Below are 22,714 nucleotides of genomic sequence, written 5' to 3'. Positions count from 1 at the left end.
GTGGCACCAGGTGTCTTCAATATTGAACCTTTTCACAATATTCAAATTCTCTGAGATTTGGGACTTTCATTAGTTGTCAGTTATAAACATCAAAATTAAAAGAAATAAACATTTGAAATACATCAGTCTGTGTGTAATGAATCTAATATACAAGTTTCACTTTTTGAATGGAATTACTAAAATAAATCAACTTTGTCATGATATTCTCATTTTATGACCGGCACCTGTATATTGGCAACAGCAACAGGCACGCACCAATTGCCTGCATCAACCCCGTGTGAAAGGGAGAGCGCAGTTCGAGGGGAGGTGAGGCTCGCGCTGCCGCACCTCACGTTTCTCCCCTGTATCTGAACAGAGAATGGCCAATTCAGCGATTTTGACTATAAAAATGATCAAAGTTATTGGAATCATACAGAAAACATTTATAGCACAGACCAGTGGACACATTTATTTTTGTTATCGTTATTAGTTTTTTAACATTTCATGATGATGCCTCCCCTGACCACACATCCCTGAGATTATATATATATATATATATATATAAATATATATAGTAAATATATATATATATATATATAAATATATATAGTAAATATATATATTTACTAGCCTCCCGTGTAGTAGTGAAACATGACAAACTTTAAAAAATCAATAAACAAAAAAGCATCTCTGGCTAAGCAGAGATAAGTTACGCTCCAAAACACAGAGGTAGACCAACGCCACACTCTGGACATCACGCTTCCCCCTTGGTGTTAGCACGAATATATCGCTCCTGCAATGGAACTATGATTGTTAGCACGATGAGAGAAGTTGCAAAATCACCCGGAATGTTCAAGCAAATTATAGGAAAAACCCGATCTAAATCCGTTAACTAGCTCTCGTTCGTCAGCTAATGGTATGTAGGATACGTCCCAAGGCTGGAGGGTGAGTTAATGAAGGCCCCGCCCCATCTCTTTCGCATTCACGGAAATAAATCGCTGCCACAAGAGAACTATGGTACTTAGAGAGATGAGAGAAGCTGCAAAATCACTCGGAATGTTCAAGCAAATTATAGGAAAACCCTCCATCCATTCATTATCCAACCTGCTATATCCTAACTAAAGGGCCACGGCGGCCTGCTGGAGCCCATCCCAGCCAACACAGGGCGCAGGGCAGGAACAAACCCACCGCCAGCCCACTGCAGGGCACTCACACACACCCACACACCATGCACCTAACCTGCATGTATTTGGATTGTGGGAGGACATGCAAACTCCACACAGGAAGGACCTGGGAAGCGAACCCAGGTCTCCTCACTGTGCCACCATGCCGCCCTTATTGGAAAACCCCAATCTAAATCCATTAATTAGTTCTCTCGTGAAAAGCAGACAGACAGATGTTGGATTTTATATATATATATAGATATATATGCAGACAACAAGAAAGACATTCAAATACAGAGCCTTTTACTGAACAGTATATACATTGCATGTTCATTGTAATCACACGGTCAGAATTCCACAAGTACAAAATCTAAAGCAGGCTGTGAACTGCCTGATGATCTTCGGTGGGGCGAATTATTTTATTGTCTTGGTTTCTTGCTAATCTGCAAGTCCTAAAAAAAAAAAAAAAAGAGAGAGAGAGATGCCATTTAAAAGTAAAACAGGAATGTTCTGCAGAAATATTACATGCTCAGTAGAAGGTTTTTTTTTTTTTCTTTCTGAGGTGGTATTTTTATTCCATGCAAATGAATGCCGAATGCCCACAAAGTGTCAATTTACATACATTTAGTAAAGAGGGCAGACCTGCAGATCGCATCAGTCGATTAGATAAGCAGGGCCAGCTTTGAAGACAGTTGTTGCTGTCGTTTCATGCAAAACCTCAGCCTTCTCCCTCTTGCCAGCTGCACCCCTTGGGCTTCCCACGCCCAGTGTTGCTCAGAGGTGCACTCCGGCGTGTCCACCAAAAATCTGGAGTGACTCACTTGTGACATGCATGCTATCCTGCACTCCTTTCTCTTACTGTACATTCTGAACGAATTCCACCCTCAGCTATCATCTGGGGAGTAATAACAGTTTGGTCATTTTGTTTATTTGTTTTTTTTTTTTTTGCCTTTAGAGACCAAGCACTTTGAAAAGTAAAAGATGTGAGTCAACTCTTGCAGTAAATGAGGCTTCCTTATCTTGGGTACCTTGGGCATTCTTTAGATAGTTGGCAAAAGGAACAGGCAGATAAGGAGCCATTAAGTAAGTGGTCAATCATTACCAGAGTTATGAATCTGGAGCGGCCAGCAGACACACGTGTCCTGTTCTAGGCTGAGCCGTCGTGCTTCTGCTGCTGCTGCTGCTGCTCCATCTGTTGGAAGACGTCGAGTCGCTTTTCAACCACTTCACGGATCAACACTGCAGGGGGGGAAAGAGGAAGGGGACACCACGTCAGCTCTCAGAAATGAAAAGGATACCAATGATCAGAAATACCTTCTCAGCAATGAGCTTGAGCAAGTGCTTCTGATTGTGACAAACGATGTTCTATAAAACCGAGCCTCAATAAATTCAAACAAATTCCATCCATCCATCCAATTGGTGCCACGGTCCACCTGCCAAGTTGTTTGCCTGCCTATGGTAAAAGTCATCCCTGATGGAGGATCACAGGAATCATGGGAAAGAGAGGTCCTTTCATCGGATTGGCTGGCCGAGCAACGTTTCAGCCGTGGAATGGCCAAATGGGGGAGGCAGCTTGATGGATGAGGTCTACAGGACTCTAAAAAATATCCAAATCTTATTATGTGATATCATCTACTGTTAAATTCTGCCCCGTACTTCTAAAAGTTTGATTTTTATGCTGTATTAAGGATTTGTTCTGTTCTGTGTATTGTACTGTATTGACCCCCTACTTTTGACACCCACTGCACGCCCAACCTACCTGGTAAGGGGTCTCTCTTTGAACTGCCTTTCCCAAAGTTTCTTCCATTTTTCCCTACAAGTTTTTTTTTTGGGAATTTTTCCTTGTCTTCTCAGAGAGTCAGGGCCGGGGGGCTGTCAAGAGGCAGGGCCTGTTAAAGCCCATTGCGGCACATCCTGTGTGATTTTGGGCTATACAAAAATAAACTGTATTGTATTGTATTGTATTGTAACCATCCATTATCCAACCCGCTATATCCTAACTACGGGGTCACGGGGGCCTGCTGGAGCCAATCCCAGCCAACACAGGGCGCAAGGCAAGAAAAAACCCCAGGCAGCCCACCGCATAAATCAAATAAAAAAAAAAAAAATCTACATTTTAGTAAAGTATGATAAAGACCAGATTGCTTTTTCTCAATCAGTTAATGTAATCTGCGAGACACATTATGGCAGTAAGTGAAAAACTGTGAAGTACACACCATGTTTATTATCTGCTCCTCTTATTTATAAATATAACTGATGTGTGAATGCTTAAATAGTAATTTTTATTTGTAATGCACTTTATATTTTAGCAATCTCAAAGTGCTAAAGAGTAAAAAAAAAATGAATAATAAAACAGAAGAATCAATGAAATACTTTAACAAAATGACTTTTTAAAAAGATACGTTTTTAGGTTTCGTTTAAAAACATCAGTCGACTGTGGGGCTCTCAGGTAATCAGGGAGGGCGCTCCACAGCCTCGGCGCCACAGACGAAAAAGCCCTGTCACCCATACTGGTGATCTTAGTTCTGGGGACTTGAAGGGTATTAGTGTGTACAGAGCGAAGGGTACATGAAGAGGTACCAGGGGTGAGGAGTTCCTGTAAGTAAAGGGGGGCATATCCATAAATGCACTGATGGGTGAGAAGGGAGACCTTGCACTCTATTCTAAGTGGGACAGGGAGCCAGTGAAGGGTTTTCAGAATGGGAGTGATGTGATCATACCTTCGCACCCTCATCAGGATCCTGGCAGCGCCATATTTAAATACATATATTGGATCAGATAAATATATATTGATTCAAATTAATAATACATTTTATTTATATAGCGCCTTTCTCGAGAGACTGAGCGAGAAGTCCAAGTGTCTGGGCTTGCAAGGGTCCTGATAAAAACCAACATCCAGGCCTTTAATGACCTCTTGGGCTCGGCCATCAGCAGTGTGTCTGTCTGTGGTGAGAGTGTCGACTTCGTCATTGAGAGGTTTACTTACCTTGGCAGTGACATTCATGTGACTCTGGTGACTCTTCCTATGTAGTCAGCAGACTCATGTGGGGTCATGAGTAAGGAAAGGGGTGTGTGGCGCTCCCGATATCCATACAAAAGGACGAAGGTCAAAGTCTTTAAAGTCCTGGTGCTTCCTGTCTTGCTATATGTTCTGCGGTAGGAGTGACGGAGGTGGGATTACATCAGGGATCGGCTTGGTGTCCTTTCTTATTTGTAATGGTGATGGACAGACTGACAGACGAGATTAGACAGGAGTCCCCGTGGACTGTGATGTTTGCTGATGACATTGTGATCTGTAGTGAGAGTAGGGAGCAGGTTGAGCAGTCTCTGGAGAGGTGGAGATATGAGAGGAGAGCAATGAAGGTCAGTAGGACTACCAAGACAGAATACATGTGTGTGAGTGAGAGGGAGGTCAGTGGAATGGTGAGGATGCAGGGAGGAGAGTCGGTGAAGGTGGAGGAGTTTAAATACTTGGGATCAACAGTACAGAGTAACGGGGAGTATGGAAGAGAAGTGAAGAAGAGAGTGCAGGCAGAGTGGAATGGATGGAGAAGAGTGTCGGGAGTGATTTGTGACAGACGGATATCAGCAAGAGTGAAAGGGAAGGTCCACAGGACGGTAGTGAGACCAGCTGTGTCATATGGGCTGGAGACTGTGGCACAGGAGACAGAGCTGGAGGTGGCAGAGTTAAAGATGCTAAGATTTGCATTGGGTGTGACGAGGATGGACAGGATGAGGACATTAGAGGGTCAGCTCAGGTGGGACGGTTGGGAGACAAAGTCAGAGAGGTGAGATTGCATTGGTTTGGACATGTGCAGAGGAGAGATGAGGGGTATAATGAGAGAAGGGTACTAAGGATGGAGCTGTGAGTCAAGAGGAGAAGAGGAAGGCGTAAGAGAAGGCTTATGGACGTGGTGAGAGAGGACATGCAGGAGATGGGGGTAAAAGAACAAGATGACGAGGACAGGAAGATATGGAAGAAGATGACCCAGAGGAGACACGCTGGGTATATTGGGTGAAGGGTGCAAAGGATAGAGCTGCCAGGCAAGAGGAGAAAAGGAAGGCCTAAGAGAAGGTTTATGGACGTGGTGACGAGGACAGGAAGAGATGGTGGCTGTGGCAATCCCTAATGGGAGCTGCCAAAAGAAGAAGAAGAAGAATTCACCTAACCTGTTACTACTTACGAATATCTTTATTATACAGACATGGATAAATTTGTTGGTCCCCCTTACAGCTCATTGAAAAACTGCTGTATTCCTCCCGAAAAGGGACGAAATGAAAAGCAATTGTCCCTTGTTATTATTATTGTTATTATTATTATTATCTCCATTTCTACCTTCATTACTATTTGGGAGTGATTTGCCATATTTAAAAAGTATAGAAAACAGCGTGATGAGCATCTTGGTACTTTTAAAAGTGTAGACATGAAAAAGTCTAAATGAAAATGTGACTTAACCCATTCCTCTAAACTGAATATAAAAAAATGCCATTTGTAAGATGGTGATCAAAATTATTTTAGTCCTTGCAATCACATTAGAAAGAAAAAAAAAAAAAAAAAGAAAAGCATGCATAACAGCACAAGAAGCTGACCAGAGGACCCCGATGGCTAAAGTGCCCGCTCGGCTTTGACCGACTAACTCAGCTGAGCCCCTTTATTCCTGAACAGTGACGAGGCCCTAATGCAGATCTTCAGAATTCCCAGAGGGTTTGAAGAAATTTGATCCCACAAAAGTTCTTCTGTTCCGTTCTGAATCCAGGACTGTAGGACGCCTAGTGGAGGTGATGAGGAAGTACACTGTTAAGGCTACATGGTAACCCGATCCCGTCTTTAAAATGCTGTGAATCAATGGGGCTCTTTCACTTTTAGAGTAATTCACATATGCAGGGACACTTAACAGAAATTCAGAGTACTGTAAGTGCATGTTGATTGTGGAACAGAGAAATCTGCATGTGGACCTGATCCTGATGTTAACAATTCTCAAAAACGTTGATGAACTTGATCTGACAGCCTGAGGTTTCGGTTAAAGAGTGACTCATGACCTCGAGGACATCTAGTGGAAATGAAGGAGAACTGCACTTCTACTTGCGAAGAGAGAAGGGTACACGGGGAGCTGCAGTGCAATTAAGGCTTACGGCTTCATTTGGGACGAGCCATTTGGCCGTATGTCGGTCACTAATTGTACAGGTCACATTGCGTTTTACGCTCTGGGGGGTCTGGTGTGAGTCACCAGTGTCCGAGCTTCACCTGCCAGTTCAGAGGAGCACAAACTGGCTGATCTTCACGTCTCAGTGCCCTCAACTTTCCGTCATTAGTTCGCAAGGGGGTGACCTAAGCCAGCGCAAGCAAGAAGAGCTGAATGGGCTTTCATGACATTTTACATACTGGCGTCATATCTCAGGCAGGGTTCCTCCTCATGTTTAATGTCTCTTTTGATTATTTTTGATTTGTTAAGGTTATTCTTTATTTTTTGTTTTGTCTGTTTCTGTGTAGCCTGTGTTATGTCATTATGTGTTTCAGGGGGGTTTCCACAATGGGCGGGGTCACCTGCCAATCACCACAAGGTACCGCCCTCCACCCTATAAATTTAAGGGCCTCCCACAGTTCCTGGCAGTTCATTTTAAACGCGTTAGAGAGTGGAGTGTTCACGTGTGCTTTGCTTTGTGCTTATTGTGATTTCCTAGATTTTTGAACCTGTGTTCTGTTTTTGACTTCGACTCGGGGTTCTGATATTGGGACCACGTTTGCTGTGGATCGCTTCGCCTTCTCCGCCAATTCCTTTAATGCTCTAAAGGAGCTTCTGGTGCTACAGACCATTTTTGTTAACATAAGTCTTTATTTTATAACACGTCTTCAAGGCCCCTTTTGTTTCTAGTTAGATGGCAATCCCCCCTTTTCTGGAAGAATGTATGTGCTTTTGGGACTCCCAGTTTAGTGCCAGTAGACTACCACTCATCCAATTCAAAATGTAGACTAAAGTGGCATTTCAGAGATTTCATCGGGGAGACGAACTGTGATGAGCAGCACCCCAAAAACTGCGCAAAAGGATGTCAGGTGACGTAGATGTTTTTAGTACTTACTGTCTAAGACTTTTCGCCCAAGGACATGATCATCCAGTGTGTTCTCCACGTCCTTCACGAGCCAGTTCAGGAAATTAGTCTCAATGTCTAGTGATGGGGAAAGAAAAGAAGCAAACACAATTAGTAGATAAAACACAGCATGTTCGTTCTCTATCCATCCATCCATCCATCATTCCATTCATGGCCGCCGACCACAGGAGCTTCAGACACAAGGCAGGAGTCAGTCCTGGAAGTGATGCCATCCCACCACAGGGCACACTCTATCATGCCAGGTCAGGAAAATCTTTGGCATGCGAGAGGAAAAGAGCGTCCAGAAATGCCTCATCAGCAGTCTCCAGGCCAAACAGGAAATTAAGATGGTTTGACAGACAGACAGACAGATAGACAGACAGACACTTTATTAATCCCAAGGGGAAATTCAGTGGCTTTCTGTTATTTTTCAAGTTAGTGATGGGATGGTGTGACCGAAGGACTGTGACTCTACCAAAGGAAGTTGAAAGACACAAAGTTTGGGGACATTGGGACATTGTCTCTCTCCTAGAGTCTCTAATTTTACCTATTATGGAATATCGGGGCACTCCAGCCACTCCAACCCCGACACAGACAGGTGGAGACACAAATGTTGCACAGCACATGTTTATTTTCTCCATGTGGGAAATGCTTATCGTTTCCCACTTGTATGGCACCAAAGCACAGTCCTTTCACCTCCAGCCCTCCTCAGTAGCTTCCTCCCGACTCTGGCCCCTTTTATAGGACACTCAGAAGGACTCCAGATGTTCAGCGACCGTCTTCCAGCAGAACTTGCTGGTGTGCTGCCAAACAGGGCCTGGTAAACATTCAGGTGCCCCCTGGTGGTGGGCATGGGCCACAGCAGGGTTGAGCTTCCATGCCATGCTCCAAAGCCGTGGCTAGGCTGCAAGGCAAGGGGGCGGCGCTCTATCAGTCCAGAGGAGAAATTGTCCTGAAAAAAGCTCTCTCCGCCCGTCCTCCCATTGTTGGGGCATCTGGGCTGGGTAGGGGTCCCGACCGTCTGCTACACTATATATATATTTTACTTATGTAATGTTTAAGAGTCCGTTTGATTCTCAACTGAGTTGCTTTGCATGGAGTTTTTTGCATCCTCCCTCTGTGTCTATCCAAGTGTTCTCCTGAAATTCCTGCATCCTTCTTCAGGTCAGTGAGGAAGATTGGAGTGCCCAAAATGACCTTGTTTCAATAAGTGGGGAAAAATGAACTGGCATCTATTCCAGGGCTGGCTCTTACCTGATGTGGATTTCTACCGGCATAGCAGCGGACCCTGGACTGAATAGATGGCTTCAGATGTAGCACACGTACCTCTCTCGACAGGGTCGTAGAAGTAGCCATTATCCCGAAGGTTACTGTAGACCGACGGTATCAGGTCAGCCAGATAGTGTTTCGCAAATACACGGGCAGCAATTTTCTCAGCAGTCTCCTTTTCCAGTCGAAGAACTTCCCTCTGTTCCCTCATACGACGTTCCTTTGTAGAAAGCAATGGGCAAATTATAATTAAGCAATAATATCATTATGACTAAAATGTACTGGAGGGATTTTGCTCAGAATCAACAGGCACTTTACAGTGGTATGAACAGCACCAAGTTTCATTCAGATTGAGCGATTCATTTTTACTTGCATTCACATCCGCCTATAAAATCCATTTAGAATATCCATATTTATCCATAACAAAAGAATAAGTGTCAGTGTGTCTGTATTTCTAGGTTTCCATCTGGTTGCTATGTCTCTGTCATTCCAACAGACAGCACATCACAGACATTTATAGTAATAAGTAAATTGTATGTCATTCCAACAGATGGCACTTCACAAATGTTTCCAGTAATAAAATGCATTGCATTTGTCATTCCAACAGATGGCACATCACAAACATTTCTATTAATAAAATGCATTGCATTTGTCATTCCAACAGATGGGACATCACAAACATTTCTATTAATAAAATGCCTTGCATTTGTCATTCCATCAGGTGCATCACAGACATTTGGAGTAATACATTTTATTAGCATGGTGTCTGACTGTGTGACCGTGTACATGTGTGTGGTTGCATGTGAGAGAATTGGGGGGTTCCCTATGGCATTGTTTAGGTAAGGACACAATGACTGCTAAGAGACTCCCTTCCTTCTCTCTTAGCCCGAAAGATGCAACACACTGACGTCATGTCTGCTTTGATCCCAGAGATCTAACCTCTTCTGCCCCATGGAATATTTAGAGAGTGGGATTCCCAGAAGCCAGCATTCAGGTCAAATCTGAAACTGACAAGTTTGGAGCTCTGCCTTGAATCGATGAGCCCAAGAAGATGTGCAGCCTCCGCAATCACTTATCACTAGAACTTTTCTTTTTACCAGTTTTTTTTCCTTTTGCATTAAACGTGGTGTTGTTTCTCCCTCATGTCTATTCTATTTACTCTCTGCGTATGTGTCTGTGGACATTCAAAACTGATATTCACATTGTCATGTGTGTTTGTTTAGGGGGCAGCTTAATGGCTCTGGTGACGGTAATTCCTCTCTGTTCCACAGGTTGGCGCTGTCTACTGATGCCTTTTGGCTCCCTCCCTCTGCAGACCAGTAGATTGATGGCTTTAACACCAGTGATGTCACTTCTGGTGTCTGTCCACCTAGACCCGCCTCTTCCTGCCGGGAGTCCTTAAGGACAGAAGATCCGCCATCTTGGGCATCTTGGATTTGCGTCTGAAAATATGAATTTTTTTCTCAATGCCGTTTGTAAACCGTGTTTATTTTTTATCACAATTATACGGGGTTTGCCTGCGGGTGCCCCATATCTTTATGTGCCTCTGCTTATGATGGAAAATTATTCATTTTTGTGTTGTGTAGCGCTCCTGGATGATTACGTCCTAGCAAATGTTTTGTATATGAAGGACCCTGACAGTTTAGGTATATCCTGTAAACACTTATCTTTACAAATATGGGCAGAACATAATGCATGCGTAATAAACCTAACTGATGGAGCAAAATGAGAACGACCCAAGAGTTGTCAGATTTGCAGTTTTCTGCAAGAAAAGGTTTCATAGCAGATATTGATCATAACACAGAGACTTTAGGGGTTACAGGGCTACCTGACACACAGCGGCCATGGACGTTAACGAATGCCTTTGGTTTCTACTGTACCTTCTCTTCTCGATGTCTCCGCTCTTGTTCCTCGAGTCTCTGCACTTCTGCCAGCTCTGCATTGCGCAGTTCTTCAAATGCCCGCTGTTGGCCACGGAGATTGGCAAGCTCTTCTTCCTCCATTACTTCCAGAAGGGCTTGTTCAATTGTTTTCCCAATGAACACTTCCAGCACGGGCTTGACTTCAATATCAAAGTCAAAGAGCTGAGAACAAGAAACAAATGGGACATGTTAGAGATTTGGTCACGTGAAGCTGCAAGTTCTGTACCCATAGGTGAGCGCCAAAATAGGCTAGAAAAGGCGTAGACTTCACTGTCAAATGAAAATGGAGGCTTTGTAGTGGACACAATTAAAACAGTCAAACGGTTTTAACGAGCTCGATTATAATGAAAAAAATGTATTTTTGAAAGATATACCAGCTATTCACATGTTATAACAAGCAAAATCTCGGTTATTATGAAACAACATTTGACCACATCCTGGACTTTTGAGAGTCGCTAGCGGAATAAACTTCAATATGCAATAAATTTCTTAAGGGCGGCACAGTGGTGGTGGGATGGATACATTTCTTATTTATAGCCTGAAACAATGTGACAACTGTTACCATACAGAATTACTTCAGGAAATCAACATCTGATATTTTTGAAGAATAGGATGAATTGCCGTTATCTACATGGGTTCGCCAAAAAGATATTGAAATTATTAATGTAAATTATTACAACTATCAACACGTGGATGACAAATTGTTTAATAGCGGAATTCCTACTGAAAATGAAATCATAAATTAATTGCAACGATGAAGAGGACAAGAAGGAAGACGCCGCTGGCATATTGGATTTACCAGAACACAGTGTACCAACATTGTTTGATGCCGAAAATGCCTGCAATAGATTGATGGCATTTTAACACGGGACTGACGCGAAAAAGCAAATGTTGGATGCCTTTAAAAGTGTTTTAAGAGGCAAACTGCGCGACTGTAGATTACAAGGTTAAAAACAAAAAATTATTCTGGACTTTCTTAGAAAATAGCATTTTGTACTTAATGTCTGTTTTCATTGTTATTTTTGTAAATCGTTTCCTCGAGATAACAAGCTAATTTTATCGAGATCTCGATAAAACAAAAGATCTTGTTTTCTCGAAATTATGAAATAATTGTTTCTAACGGTTAAATATTTAGCTTATTGAAGCCACGTCCTGTTTGAAATGGTAGAAGAGCAGAACCGTATTGATCAGCGTTTCACATTTTTGTTCAATCAAGGACTGACACAGGCTGAAATATGTTTATGCCTTAGTTTAGAAAATAATAACGTTAGTGTCTTTCGTTAAGAAGACGATTAGCAAGGCTTCAGCTGTATAGGCGTCGAAATCTGATGCCAGGAGCAAAGGTTAAGTTTTGTTTTCTCGAGATCGCAATAACATAATTCCGTTATCTCAAGAAAACTAATTTTCATTTTCTCAACATCTGGATAAAATTATTCCGTTATCTCGAGAAAACAAAGTTCGTTTTCTTGAGATCTGGATAAAATTAGTCTGTTATCTCGAGGAGACATTTTAAAAAAACAACAATATTGCATGTCCTTTCTTGGCTTCCGTATTTTCATTATGAGCTAAATGTATATTTTTTTTTCAATAAATCACTATTACTTTAATAGACTGAGTAATTTTTACAAAATTGAACTTATAAAAAAAAAAATTCTTGGCAGTAAATGACAAAAATGATTAATATTACAGACACCAAAGACACCCAGACAAAACACTGAGCAAAAGAATCGATTAAAACTCAAAACACAATCCAGTTTCACTGATATAGATGATGGCGGTGTAGTTAGGAATGAAATCCCCTGTGAAAATTATGAAAAGTTTCTTCCCAACATGATGTGTATGTGAAGATTTATAAAAGCTGGGAGCAATCCCCAGTCAAAGATGTTTTACAACCCTGATAAAATCCCACAAACAAGCAGACACGGGACAAAACAAATCCACAGAAAACTGTAATTTGATGTGCCTAATTGTATTCCAGTTATGCAGTGAAGGATTGAAACAAAAGAAAATACACCACCGATGGCGATCCGGCCTGCTTGTCATGGCTCCCTTTTAAGGCTAGCGCCCTCAACTTGTTAATCCCAGCAGCCCTCGTGGTAACTGGCGAAGCTGCCCAATGAAACAGAACTCACAGGGTTGCTGGGATTCGTAGTCCATTTAAGTAGCACTGCTCTTTCATCGTCCACATGTTTCCTCAATAGGTTACAAATCTCGTAAAATAATTTCCATATAATTATCGGTGTTAATTTCAAACCCGTGAATAGGCAAATCCATGAATCGTAAACAGACCTGTACTTTATTCTTGTAGCTTACAATGAGACTGAAGGGACACGAGTCCGTGGGTGATAGAAAAAGCCTTAAAACTTATCGAATATGTCCAGTTTGAAGCAGCAAAGGTTTCTACTGTATTTAAGTAAACCTGACATATGCATTTATGAGACATTCTTGTAACAATATAAGGAAATTAGAAATAATCATTTATAATATATATCTCAAAATGCAAATTAATATCCGGTAACTTTCTTGCCTTAAACCTTGAACATATTTGGTAAGTTTAGGCCTTTTTTGCTTTGCTCCCTTCCTCGACTGTAAACTATCGTCTAAGGGGGAGGATCAAAAGCTTTAGATTTGTCACAAATTTCGATCTACGATTCTCAACGTTTTAGAGACCCCTAATACCGAAAACATTGATATCTCGATGATGGGTGTGTGTGTGTCTGTGTGTCATAGTGTCTTGCGGACAGTCTGGAGCTAAAACGGCTGGACGGAAAAATACCAAACTCGAAACTTAAGCCTGTCATGAGATGATGATGTGCGGATTAATTTTTGAGCCAAATCGTGCAATAGAAAGCAGCACTCTAGAAGAACCATTAAATACCGTAATTGTGCAATGAATTATGAAATCTTCTCATCAATTGCGATCGTAATGACCTATTTTATAATCAGAAAGATTAGCATCAGAGCGGTAAATAATTACTGAAATGTTAGAGAATAGTTCGGGCAACTTAATTCCTAGGATATTAAGCCTACCGATGTTCACGTCTGAATTTTTTTTCGTATTTGAACCCATGTATTCTTCAGTCTCATCGAAAGCTGAGAGAACAGACAAGGCATTTTGAGTATATACAATGATAGTAAAGAAATCATTTTCGACTAGAAAAAGACCAAATTTAGTCCACTACTCGTTTCTTCTCCGTTTTTACAAAATAATAAATACCTCTCCCTCCTCAATCTGCGTGACTGCATCCCTCCCCGTCTTTGCTGGAATGAAGAGAGGCGTAGGGGGCTTATCCAAAAATGCATCTGTCTGGCACTCCACGTCAGTCTCCACAATGCGGTCACTCAGTTCCTCGAGGTACAACTCTGAAAGAAAGAAACTCAAGTCACGTCGATTATAACTTTACGTCTTTCCGTTCGGAGCCAAGGAAAGACTATGCTGCACCAAATCGGTTTTTATGAAGGCAACGCCGCAACTGTTCGTGTAGCCATTCAGAAAATGATAATGATAGAAACTTGACAAATGATTTGGTTAGCTAAGTTCATCATAGTACTTTTCAAAGTCTAATGACAATAATGACAAAATGGCTGTCATATGGGTTATATCTCAGCATGGGTTCCTCCAGCTGGCTGGGACTCAAAGTCTTGTTTCACATCCTTTTTGTTCTTCGTTGAACCCTTTATTTGGGTTAATGTTAATTATCTGCTGTATTTATTTTCCCTGTGTTGTGTGGGTGCTCCATTAAGGGGCGGGGCCACCTGCCAATCACTGCCCTCTACCCTCAATATAAAGAGGTTCTCCCACAGTTCCTCGTGGTTCCTTTCAAATCCAATTAGGAGTTTTGGTGAGTTTCCATGATTTTTTTTTTCCTGCGCTTGAACCTGTGCTCTGTTTTTTTTACTTCATTTTTGGATTACTGTATTGTGGACTTTGTTCATCTGGGATTGCCTTTGCAAGCAACTCCTTTACGCCTCTGTGCTCTTCAGAGCTTCACAGTGTGACGGAGCATTTTGTGAAAATAAACTCTGTGTTTGTCATTATATCTGTTGCGGTTTGATGGTAAACTCCACCCTAGTGGACAATTTTGAAAAGTGTCGCTTACGTGCTTTGGGTCTTGTTGTTCATAACATAATGAAATCTTCAGCTACAGCCTTCTCATGGAGTCTTGTGGCACATGTTGCTTTACCTCGTGGAAACAGTCTGTTCTTGCCCCGCTGTAGTGTTTCATCACTACTGTAGCTTCCTAAGTGTTACTTATTCTTGTGGGGTTTGCGATCTTTTTCAATAACTTCTCAACCACAGCTTTCCTCATTTTGTTTTTATCTTCATTGTTTCTGTCCGATCTCTGAACCAACCTTAGTCCAGCTACCTATGAGGTGAGTGCCTCTGTTCTGGCCAACTCACATTCTAAATTTAATCATTCTATACCGGTGTCTCCACATGCTGGCACGAATCCTCTGTGCTCACCTAAACCTGAAAGACCAACTGAAAGGACAAAGCAAGTGTCATAGCTTCATCTTAGTTAATTCCTGATGCTCTGTATATTCAATTAATTATCATTATTAATCATGGTGGCTCCGCACTCCGTCCTAACCCCTACTATCTCTTCTGTTCTTTTTCTGATTTTTTTGTGGTGCCGATCTGCGCCACCACCACCTAATCAAAGCACCGTGATGTCCTTACATTGATGGAATAAAGGCCAGAAGTCCACATGACCATCATCATCATCATCAAGTCCTTCCATGAGAACCCTACAATGAGGAATGACTGAGGTCATTTAATGTTAGGTAGAATGCCTACTTTCTCCGGTCCTGTTCAGCCTATATACATCGAACTTCCAGTACAACTCGTAGTCCTGCCACGTGCAAAGGTTCGCTGACGACACTGCTATTGTGGGCTGCATCAGGAGTGGGCAGGAGGAGGAGTATAGGAACCTAATCAAGGACTTTGTTAAATGGTGAGACTCAAACCACCTACACCTGAACACCAGCAAAACCAAGGAGCTGGTGGTGGATTTTAGGAGGCCCAGGCCCCTCATGGACCCCGTGATCATCAGAGGTGACTGTGTGCAGACGGTGCAGACCTATAAATACATGGGAGTGCAGCTGGACAATAAATTGGACTGGACTGCCAATACTGATGCTCTGCTCAAGAGAGGACAGAGCCGACTATACTTCCTTAGAAGGCTGGCGTCCTTCAACATCTGCAATAAGATGCTGCAGATGTTCTACCTGACGGTTGTGGCGAGCGCCCTCTTCTACGCGGTGGTGTGCTGGGGAGGCAGCATAAAGAAGAGGGACGCCTCACGCCTGGACAAACTTGTGAGGAAGGCAGGCTCTATTGTAGGCACGGAGCTGGACAGTTTGACATCCGTGGCAGAGCAATGGGCGCTGAGCAGACTCCTGTCAGTCATGGAGAATCCTCTGCATCCACTGAACAGGATCATCTCCAGACAGAGGAGCAGCTTCAGCGACAGACTGCTGTCACTGTCCTGCTCCACTGACTGACTGAGGAGACCCCACACTATGTGACTCTTCGGGTAAACGTTAACATTATACAAAAGTTATTGTCTGTTATACCTTCATTGTTATCACTCTTTAATTTAATATTGTTCTTTATCACTATGCTGCTGCTGGAGTATGGGAATTTCCCCTTGAGACTGATAAAGTATCTGTCTATCTAGAGGGGGCTGGGTGGTCTCGTGGCCTTGGACCCCCTGCAGATTTTATTTTTTCTCCAGCCCTCTGGAGTTTATTTTGTTTTTTCTGTCCTCCCTGGCCATCGGACCTTACTCTTATTCTATGTTAGTTAGTGTTCTCTTATTTTAATTCTTACTTTGTCTCTTTTCTCTTTTCTTCATCATGTAAAGCACTTTGAGCTCCATTATTTGTATGAAAATGTGCTATAGAAATAAATGTTGTTGTTGTTGTTTTAAGGAACCAGTGAGTAGTCACAAGTGATCCTTCTAACCAGCAGCTAACTGGAGAAAAACCAAACAGTACTGTTGACTTCAATCAACTGAAATCCTGCATGAAGCATTATTCTAAATTTTGTTTCAGTATATTTACCTGTTTGGACATCGATATGCTTTCTACCTTCCACCGGTTCAGGCGTTCGTGGTCGAAGTTGATCTTTTGCTCTTTTTTTCGCTGCAGCTCTCCTTCTCACCTCCTGCTGTCTCTGAATTTCAATGGGGTCTGGTTGGGCAGACTTTGAAAATGAACACAACAATATTAGAAATATACCACAGCAACACTAACAGCATGACTCTGAAGGAATCACTGCATCGACCTCCGCTCCATTCATAGAAATAATGTACTTCTGTAAAACAATGTTGGGTCAGGTTGGGGAGCATGCAGTAGTACAGCGCATTGCTACACCCACCACACGATAAAACAGCTTGGGATCCCAATTGGCAACCCCCTAGGCAGACACACGGTCCAGTCCCAACCCCTGGAAATGACTGTCTAGTTGCCGCAGTCAGGTGCCGCATGGGTGTCCCCTTGACCTGGTCCAGCAGCTCGGGTCTTCAACAATGAGGATCTTATGAGCTGGATCACCCTCGAGGAATCGCACCACATGGCCGTAGTGCCGCAACTGATGCTCCCTCACAATGCAGGTCATGTGTCTCATTTGGGACTCCATGAGCAACACAAAGTCAAACCAGCGGTACCCAAGGATTCTCTGAAGAAACACAGTACCGAAGGAGTTCAGTCTCAATAAGACAATGTGTTATACTCTCAATTTTGAGATAGTCTAGGAGTGATAGTAGACCCATCATTATCTAAATTCCAATTTGGTGTACAGAAACAACCAAGAAGGCAGTGGAAGCTACTCTTACTATGAAAGGTACCGTGAAGTACTTTTTAAATTATATCAATGGCCTAACAGTCATAGTAGACTCGTCATTATCTAAATTCAGACCGAGTACAGAAGCTATCAAGAAAGCTTTGAAGACCATAAAACTATGAAAGGTACTATGAGGTACTCCTCAGCTTAAGTGAAAGGTCTAGGAGTCATAGTGAACCATCATCATCTAAATTCAGAGAGTGTACAGAAGCAATCAAGAAGGTTATGAAAGGTACTATGAGGTACTTCTCAACTTATGATTAAGGGCCCATGAGTCATAGTGAAGCCTTCATTATCTAAATTCAGATTCACGGCACAGAAACAACCAAGAAGGCTGTGGAGGCTACTTAAACATGAAAGGTACCATGAAGTACTTCTCAAATTATAGTCATAGTAGACTCGTAATTATCTAAATTCAGACAGACTACAGAAGCTATCAAGAAGGATTTGAAGACCACAAAAGTATGAAAGACACTATGAGGTACTCCTCAGCTTAACTGAAAGGTCTAGGAGTCATAGTGAGCCATCATTATCTAAATTCAGAGAGAGTGCATAAGCAATCAAGAAGGCCACAAAGGCTTTAAAACCAGGAAATCTACTATGAGGTACTTTGTAAATTATGAGAAGGGCCTAGGAATCAGAGGACTTCTCATTATGTAACAAATTCAGACAGTGTACAGAAGCAATCAAGAAGGCTATTAAGTCTACATAATCATGAAAGGTACTAAGATGTACTTCTCAACTTGCGACAGGGGCCTAAGAATCATAGTAGACTTCGCATTCTCTAAATCCAGACTACTTTCAGAAGCAATCAAGAAGGATATGAAGGCCACAAATCTATGAAAGGTACTATGAGGTACTTCTCGGCTTAAGTGAAAGGTCTATGAGCCATAGTGTACCTATCATTATCTAAATTGAGTGAGTGTATGAAATCAATCAAGAAGGCCACAAAGGCTACAAAACCAGGAAAGGTACTACGAGGTACTTCTTAAATTATGAGAGGGGCCCAGGAGTCATAGTCTGAATTTAGATAATGACAGGTCCACTATCTACAGAAGCAATAAAGAAGGCTATGAAACCCACAAAGCTATAAAAGGTACTATAGGGTACATCTCAACTTATAAGGGCCCAGGGGTTATAATAGACCCATCATTATCTAAATTACAGTGCACATAAGCAATCATGAAGACTACATAATTGTGAAAGGGACTAAGAGATACTTCTCAACTGGTGCCAAGGGCCTAGGACTTATATTAGACTTCCCATTATCTAAATTCAGACTACTTACAGAAGCAATCAAGAAGGCTATGAAGGCCACAGAGTGATGATAGGTACTATGAGGTACTTCTCAAATTACAAGATGGGCCTATGACTCACATTAGACTTCTCATTATCTAAATTCAGGGAGTTACAAAAGCAATCAAAAGCTCTATGGAGGCTACTGTTGATAACCTACTAGCGAGGGTTCATCTGGAGTACAGTGAACAGACTTGGCCTCCATAGTGCAAAAATGACATAGTAACGCTAGAGAGAGTCCAGGGAAGAGCGACTAAGCTGAATTTTGAAACCGAGAGGTCTGCGCTATGAGGAGAGACTGAAGGAGATTAAGAGGTGACATGATTTTAGGGTCTAAACTTATGAAGAGCAATTAGTACAGTGGATCCCAGCTGTTGCTCTAAAATAAATTCTTCAATTAGAGTATGGAAACACAGTTGTAAATTTTGTACAAATGTTAAAAAAACATTCACACAAAATTACATAGCAGTATAACAGGAGGCAGAACTTTAGCGGCCTTCAAGTCTCATTTTGGAGATTCTAGGTGAATATGATTAGAGAACTCGTTGGTCTGAATGGCCTCTTCTCATGAAAGAAGAAATTATGACCTAAACTACGGGAGGAAACATGATTTCCCAGAGGGAAGTCACAAAAAAACGAGAAGAATATGAAAAACATTCACCAGAACGTTTGTGTTTTATAAGGCAATCACATGACCGATGTCCTGACTAGGCAGAAAACAGATAGCAAATTTTTTTAATCGAACCGGGAGATGCGTGAAAAAGGGAAAAACAAAAACAAATAAAACCTAAACAAAGCGACCAAAACCCGGACGAGAGGGCAAGACGTCAAAACCAAGCAAAACATGAATATGAAGAACAAAACGAGAGTTTGTTTAGAAAGTATTTAAGGATTTATCCACAGATCGTATATTGCTTGGTGCAAATGGTGACCTTTCACCCCGTCATGCTGATAAACTCGAGGTCACAACCCCAGAGGCCACGCCCCTAGAAATGTGGGATGAGACCCTAACGATGGTCCTCAAAATGGCGTCTAATAGAGAAAAAGGCCTCAAGACCCAAGAATTCAGCCCTGATCGTGACATTTGAATGGTGTTGTTTATCATAACCTTCTGAGACCCTCTTAACTGCAGACCATGGATACGAGAGGCCCAGGACCAGACTACTCTTTTGACTCGTGGCATTGTATGTTGTTATAATTTTAATAACATTTAGAGCAAGCGGTTGCTCATGGAGTCCCGAATGAGGCACATGACCTGCATTGTGAGGGAGCGTCAGTTACGGCACTACGGCCATGTGGCGCGTTTCCCAAGGGTGATCCAGCTCATAAGATCCTCATTGTTGAGGACCCGAGTGGCTGAACCAGGCCAAGCGGTCGCCCACATAACACCTGGCTGCGGTAGATAGAGGGTCATTTCCGGAGGGTAGGACTGGACCGCGTGTCTGCCTGGGGGGTTGCCAACTGGGATCCCGAGCTGTTTCGACATGTAGTGGGTGCGGCAACCAACTGTACCAGTGCATGCTCCCCAACTTGACTTGACTTGACTTTGAGCGAGATTTGCGCCACTGAAGGAAGGGCAACATGTTGCATGCTGATCAAACATGTATAGTCATGTGAAAAAGTAAGTACACCCCATGGAAATTGTTCATTTTTGTCAACATACATGGACAGGAAAACAGTAGATCTTCATGAAGACAGTGCCTGCAGATAAAGGTGACCTACATGAATAACAACACAAGGACGATTTGCCTTTTCAACTATTTATTCAACAAAACTGTCAACCTATGCAGTGGTCTACTGGTGAACAAGTAACTATTACCCACTTTAGTAGGAAATGGCTTTATGGAGTTGTTTCTTATATAAAAGCATGCATTTTAGGTCCAAAGAGTGAAATATCTTTTCACAGAAATAAAAAAGTACTTACGACTGGTAGGATGTGCTGTGCGTAGGTGTTTCCCCGGATCACCCGCCGGTCATACATGATGTTCCCATATTGGATTTGTTCTTCTTGCCTGCATCCCAAGACACATGGAAACACATGTATACATATGCAGAACATGGTGATCTGTATGTCTCTGCAGAACCGTGCAGCAGATCGATCAATATGAATTAGATATAGCGCCTTTCACAGAGCACATCAGCCTACAATTCCAGGCATCACTTGAGATTACGTGCCTTTCGTTTTCAGCTCACTCTTTCTCATAGGGTTCTTGTCTTAAAAGCTGCTTCTAAATGGCCATTCCAGTAGTAGCCGGTAGTGCCTCCTCTCTGCCTGGTGGGCACCCATGCAGGAAGCCAAGCCTGGGCTCACTGCCATCTAGCCATCGAGACAAAGGCATATATAAGCTGTGTAAGACACCTCAAGAATCCCGGGTGTCCCTCACACTATCTATCTAGTGCCTTTCAGGTCCATCTATTATATGCTGCCTTTTGTGTCTGTCAATGTATCTATCGTTTAGGTAGAACCTTTCATATCTATCTGTCCATCCATCTATCTGTAGTGTCCTTCATATTTATTTATTTATTACTTCTGTCAGCCAAGAACAGAAAGCTGAGGCTGCAGTGGGCACAGGCTCACCAAAACTGGAAATACATAGCCTGGTCTGACGAATCTCCACTTCTGCCCAGACACAGAGACAGTAGGGTCACAATTTAATGTCGAAAGAATGAATCCAGGCACCCAACCCATCTTGTGTCTACAAATCCAGGCCATTGTGGTGGTGGTGGTGCAATGGCGTGGGGAATGTTTTCTTGGCACACTCTGGGCCCATTGATACCAATCAATCATTGCACGACTGCCACGGCCTATGCGAGTGTTGTTCCTGACCACGTGCGTCCCCTTCATGGCCACCATTCACCCATCTTCTACTGGCTCCTTCCAGCAAGTCAATGGACCGTGTCACATCTCCTGCTGGTTCCATGAACATGACAAGGAGATCGGTGCTCTCCAGTGGCCTTCCCAATTACCAGATCTGAATCCAAAATAGAACCTTTGGGATTTGGTGGAAGGCAGAATGAAGGTGCAGCTGACAAATATGCAGAAGTTGTGTGACGCACGTCATGTCAACATGGACCAGAATCTCAAACGAATGTTTACAACACCATGCGACAAAACACTGAGGCCATTTAGAGGGGGAAAAGGAGGCCCAGCTTAGTATTAGCATGGTGGTCTTAAGAATTTGCTCAACGAGTATATTATGTGTACTGAGTAACTGGAGTCACACATACGCACTGCCACACTTGTAGTAATTCTGAGGTTTAACAGTATGTAGAAATAAACTGATATAGTCCTATGCGGATGCTGTGTATTTTACAGGGAAGGAAGTACTGAAGTCAGTTTAGGGGTTTCTTTCTTTCTTTCTTTTTTCCTCTAATCATAGCAGCTATTTAAAAGTAAACAGTTAAACGACAGATGTTTAGCTCCACTGCCCAAATGTCCCGCGGCGTGTACAGCAGCCACCCAATCAAGCCACTTTCATATGATATAATCTAATTAAGGTGTATGAAACAGGGGGTCGCTTGCATTAAATCACGTTCACTCACAGTTACACACAAAACAATTAATTATCGCAAACTCGTCATATTGTCACTCCGTTTTTTTTTTTACTTTAACACTATTTTCAAATCACATATTCGAATCTCTAGTTAGATTACTTTTAAAAGGCGTTTCTGCGTTTTTAATGCAAAATAAATTGTATTGCGTATTTTTCAAGAATTTTGACGATCGTTCGTGTTAATAACCCCAAATCCAATGCTCTCCAAGATGTACTTACAGTTCAGCCACAGGGTCTCTGTATTTGCTACGGTTTGGGAGCGCTCTGGGCCGGCTGGAGAACGTGTAGGTGCCGCTCGTCGACTCCTTCTGCGGTGGTAAGACGGACGTCATTTTTTACACTTTAATGAAGACACCTTTTTAGTCAGCAGAAAGAGATACACAAAAAACACAAGGGAGGTGATGGAGCGAATGCCGCTTTTTAGCTGCTCCCAAGTTCGAGGTACTTTGTTCCCTGGCAACTGTATCCAACATAAACTAAAGCCGCGTTTTTAACGTCACATCCGTTTACGTGAGCGAGCGCTCGAGTGCGCGCTACCTAAGCGAAAGAGCAGGAACGATTTCAATAAACGGGAATGCGATGTATAAGGCTGTCTAA

At 42.5% G+C, this 22,714-nt stretch overlaps 1 protein-coding gene across 1 annotated transcript; it reads right to left on the bottom strand.

The window, feature by feature from the left end:
* Positions 1-1,424: 1,424 nt before the first annotated feature.
* Positions 1,425-22,607, bottom strand: rsph3 (radial spoke head 3). The gene is made up of 9 exons (XM_039738854.1): positions 22,337-22,607; positions 20,488-20,575; positions 16,487-16,628; positions 13,638-13,783; positions 10,379-10,582; positions 8,556-8,718; positions 7,221-7,307; positions 2,245-2,381; positions 1,425-1,594 (listed from the first exon to the last, which is right to left on the bottom strand). The coding sequence occupies exons 1-8, from the start codon at positions 22,447-22,449 to the stop codon at positions 2,290-2,292; spliced, it is 1,035 nt and encodes a 344-aa protein (XP_039594788.1). The 5' UTR covers positions 22,450-22,607; the 3' UTR covers positions 1,425-1,594; positions 2,245-2,289.
* Between the last annotated feature and the right edge of the window lie 107 nt (positions 22,608-22,714).

Source organism: Polypterus senegalus, chromosome 16 (genome assembly GCF_016835505.1).
Source record: "Polypterus senegalus isolate Bchr_013 chromosome 16, ASM1683550v1, whole genome shotgun sequence".
NCBI classification, from domain to species: domain Eukaryota; kingdom Metazoa; phylum Chordata; class Cladistia; order Polypteriformes; family Polypteridae; genus Polypterus; species Polypterus senegalus.
This window is presented reverse-complemented; position numbering and strand designations above follow the sequence as displayed.

What these genes read in the sequence shown, in the direction of transcription:
- rsph3 (XM_039738854.1), bottom strand. Translation starts at nt 22,449, where the DNA reads ATGACGTCCGTCTTACCACCGCAGAAGGAGTCGACGAGCGGCACCTAC. An exon ending in CGCAGATTGAGGAGGGAGAG is followed by an intron (nt 10,583 to 13,637) that starts GTATTTATTATT and finishes TCTTGTTCTCAG; the next exon opens with CTCTTTGACTTTGATATTGA. An exon ending in GGAGACATCGAGAAGAGAAG is followed by an intron (nt 8,719 to 10,378) that starts GTACAGTAGAAA and finishes CTTTCTACAAAG; the next exon opens with GAACGTCGTATGAGGGAACA.